The 4,535-nt window shown below is 39.2% G+C and overlaps 1 protein-coding gene across 1 annotated transcript; it reads left to right on the forward strand.

The window, feature by feature from the left end:
• The first annotated feature begins 842 nt into the window (after positions 1-842).
• On the forward strand, positions 843-4,054 carry socs3a (suppressor of cytokine signaling 3a). Its single transcript, XM_007243060.4, has 2 exons — positions 843-962; positions 1,828-4,054. Exon 2 carries the CDS (start codon positions 1,886-1,888, stop codon positions 2,507-2,509), a length of 624 nt encoding a protein of 207 aa, XP_007243122.1. The 5' UTR covers positions 843-962; positions 1,828-1,885; the 3' UTR covers positions 2,510-4,054.
• Positions 4,055-4,535: the final 481 nt, after the last annotated feature.

The following is a 4,535-nucleotide window of genomic DNA, read 5'->3' on the forward strand; positions in this document are numbered from 1 at the left end:
ATATAAAATATTATATAAAAATCTACAAAAATATAATTGTCAAAAATATATATATAATAAAAGTTCTTTAGTGAGGGATTGATGGTGACTGGGCCAAAAAAAAAACTATGCATCATAATCAATTATTTACTGTTAATTAAAACGTTATAAACAAGAGATTAAAAAAAATCATCAGCATCATATAATAATATATTATAATAAAAAAACCTTAAATCATATAATTGTAATGTCATAAAAAATATATATTGTATATAATGTATAATAAAGTCATAACAGTTATTTAGAGAAAGATTAATGGTGAGAAGGAATAACAAAAACAAAAACAAAATCGATAAATCAGTTAAATAACATTAATTGGCTGCAATTAATTGATTGATTAATTAAGTATTAATTAATTAATTGTTCTGATGAAGAAGGTCAGGTATTACGGTAAGACTTTGTGCTGCTGGTTTAACTGGTTGGTGTGTGTTCAGTTCCCGCTGTGTGTGTGTGTGTGTGTGTGTGTGTGTGTGTGTGTGTGTGTGTGTGTGTATGTGTGTGTGTGTATAGTAAAGCGCGTGGCCGTTGCCTGGCAGCAGCGCGCAGTGTTTTTTACTATCAGCTGAGTGAGTGATCCGCTCTAATTTACTGTAAACGGGCCGCACCACTCCTCCTGCGGCAGAACACAGCGCGCGCGGGGAGGGGGCGGGGCCTCGGCCACTACCAGGAAACAGCTCTAACGCACTTACTGACAGCCGGCCCCCCTTACAGGAACACCGCGGGGGGCGGAGCGAGGGCGGGGCCAGGGGCGGGGCCTGGAGGGGGAGGGCCGTTAAAAGGCCGCGGCTCGGCAGAAACGAGATCAGACGCTGAAAGAGCAGCGCGGAAACACAGCGGACTACTTTACTCTGCTTTATCCACCGGATTTACTCAAATTCTACTGGGATTAAACTGAATTATACATACAATACCTCATAAAAAAGGTAAATATCTGCTTTATTTACATTTCAACTGCTTAATTATACTAATAACAATAGAAATACTTTAATATTGATTAGATAAACAGTATTCAAGCTGATTTGTTGCCTTAAAACATCCCTTAAATAGTATTTATATTGTTTTTATACGTTATGTTCATTAGTATTTTATATGATCTTAATGATCATTAAGTACTGATTTTATAAGTATATGTAAGTATTATTCTTAAAAATATAGTAACAAACATTGAATTTTATCTTTGAGCTTTTCTTTCTATTCTAAATGTAATTGTATGTAAATGTAAGTGTAAATCTGTAGCCTTAAAACATTGATTATATAGTATTTTATTAAACTCATTAGTATTTTATATAATCCTACTGACTAATTATTAAGTACTGACCATATATGTGTAAGTAACACACGTTTTTTACAAGCTTTTCTTTCTATTCTGTTTTATTTTTTATTTAGGTTTATACATTAGTATATAATGTAAAGAAATAGTGCCACAGTAATACAGAGACAGATCTGTAAGAATAAACACATTTATTATATAGTATATTAACTATATAGTACAATACTATCTTAATCATAATATATTATATAGTATAGAACTGTATATTAAATAAGACCTTTTTTCACTTTTAATCACTATTTATAAGTATTTAAAACAGTTTGAGGGTTTATAATTTTATTTATTATAATTCTAGTTTATTATCGTACTTCAATGACCTTAAAAGTGTTTTATATATCTATATGCATCCATACAGATCACGCAATCTCTGTAGAGATTAGCATCAGTGCCATCCTCTGGAACTTCCCCAAACCTTATCACTAATCTACCCATCTCCTCTTTTCCTCCTTCGTCATCAGGTGCCAACCATCTTCATCCAACGTGGTCCTGACCTTTAATGCCAGCTCCAAGTACGCCATGGTAACACACAGCAAACCCGCAATGAGCAGCTGCACCCTGGACGCCAACATGCGGCTCGCTCCCCACCGTTACAAGACCTTCAGCTCCAAGCTGCAGTACCAGCTGGTCCAGGGCACGGTCCTGAAGCTGCAGGAGAGCGGCTTCTACTGGTCGTCCATCAGCGGCAAGGAGGCCAACCGCATGCTGGCGTCAGAGCCCAACGGCACCTTCCTGATCCGCGACAGCTCCGACAATCGCCACTTCTTCACGCTCAGCGTCAAGACCGAGTCCGGCACCAAGAACCTGCGGGTGCAGTGCGACAACAGGTCGTTTTTCCTGCAGACGGACGCGAAGAGCTCGCAGGCGGTGCCTCGCTTCGACTGCGTTCTCAAGCTCGTGCACCACTACATGTCTTCGGCGAGGGCAGCCGCTTCTATGGGCAACGTCCGCAGCGCCTACTACATCTACTCCGGGCGGGAGAAGATCCCGTTGGAGCTGCTGAGGCCGTACCCGTGCACCATGTCTTCTTTGAAGCACTTGTGCAGGAAGACGGTCAACGGACACTTGGACATTTCCAGTACGAGAGAGCAGCTGCCTCAATCTCTCAAGGACTTTCTTCAGGAATACGACGCTCCTATTTAGGAGGAATTGATTCGGTTTGAGCACACTTGGCGTTAAAAGTAAGGGTAGAGCTAGCTCTGATAGCTCCCGCGGGCTCCTGCAAGATCTTCCATTTCAATGGCGACTGTTAGGAGATTGAGATGGGACTTGAAGGAGCGGAAAGCTCCAAGAAGAAAGTTTCGAGAGGCGTTCAAGAAACCAACAGTGCTGCTAATTGGGCACCTCTTCCACGATGGTTGTCCAACCTTGGGGCGACGGGAGAGGTCACCTCCAATGAACATTCCCAAACGTTCCCTTTATTTGCACAAGAAGTACGTACGTAGTTCTCATCCCAACAGTGGGCCTACTACTCTCTATCAAAGACTGTCTCTTTCAAGACGACAAAAGCATAGCTACTGCTCTTCGTACACCAGCCTTCAATACACTCTTCGATCCAGACTTTCCACTGGGAACTTCTTGGGAACTTTGGGAACTGCCAGCCTAAAAACCCAAAGTTCCCTTTCTAGTTGAACAAGCAAGGCAGCTGTTTACTACTACTCTATTTACTCTACACCCTTTTTTCGCCACAGGAACTGGTAACATGATCCAACAACACCCAACAACACCAAGCCCACTTGGGTACCAGCCTCCAGAGCAGGTCCTCGCTGCCCCCAAACCAACACAACCCAACATATCCCAACATAACCCAAAGTTACCCAACATAACTCACTCCAGCATGCCTGTGCTGGCTTACCGAGCAGGGAGCGGGTCCAGCATTTAGCGGAAACACAACCACCGCCTTCTTCCAAGTAAATATTTGTGCCTTTCATGGAAAAAGGAAGGACTGAGTAACAGCAGTCGGGCTGAGAAGGTTATGGGAAGTGACATTTACACTTCTGGGGAAAGTGAGGCAGCAGAAACACAGGCTTTTTACGAGAAGACAAAACATGTGAAAAGAAATTGTGAAAAGAGTGATCGTTTTATGATCAGTGTTCCTTTTTTGTTGTTTGTTTTTCATTTCTGAACCTGTTTTTGATCAAAATCCTGACTGGAGAAGCTGAAGTTAGACAGTGAACATCTGTATGAAGAGTGTAAACATGTATAAACAGTATGTTTGGGTTTTTGTTAGCACTGAAAAGCTAACGATGCTAACACAGCTGGTATCAAAAGTGTGGTTTTATACTTAAGTGAGGAAGAGGAGGAGAAGAGTAGCAGGTTTATGGATTTATGAATGTTTATAAATATAAAAAATGAATGTATTCAGATAGGGGGACCTTAAACTCCCTGTCTTATTATCGTACTTCAGAGTATCTCTCGTTCATCTTCAAGACACTGTTTACACGTGTGAAGACCATTTTTGTAACAATCTGCTCTTTTGTCTTTTGTAAAGATGTAACAACCTTATGTCTGGTCATGTGACTTGCGGTTAATGCTTGAAAGAAAAGATGAAAAGAAAAAAAAAACCCTGAGAAACCACAAAAAATGAAAGAAAGCAGACTGCAAATCCTGAAAATACTTTGCACATATTTATATTTATAAATCATTTCATAATTTATAATAAAAAGCACTATTTTTATAAAAATGAAATCCTTGTGTTTTTGGTGTTTCCTTCACTTCCTTTACAGAAAAATGACACTCACTGACACTCATCATCATCATAATTAAACACTAAAAAAAGGCTTAAAAAAAAAATCATTCAAAAAGTAGGGATGTCCCCGATCCCAAAGTTTATCACTGATTATCAAAGAGATTAAAACAGTAATAATATAAAAAAATACTTACAAATTTATTTAAAATAAACTAAATAAATCACTATAAGCAAAAGCAGAATCAGAGTCTGATTATATAAATTGTGATTTAAAAAGTGATTTAACACTATTTCAGAGTAATTAATTAATCAATCAGCAGCAGCACATCCAGCCCTGTTTCAACAAGGTAAGCAAACCAATCAATTATCAATTGCCTGAGATGGTTATGAATGAAATGCAATGATAAACTGTGTGACGCCTCTTTAAATTCTTTGGTTGTCAATACAGAAAAGTACAACACTAATACTAAAAATTCTCCT

Source organism: Astyanax mexicanus, chromosome 19, assembly GCF_023375975.1.
Source record: "Astyanax mexicanus isolate ESR-SI-001 chromosome 19, AstMex3_surface, whole genome shotgun sequence".
Lineage (NCBI taxonomy): Eukaryota > Metazoa > Chordata > Actinopteri > Characiformes > Acestrorhamphidae > Astyanax > Astyanax mexicanus.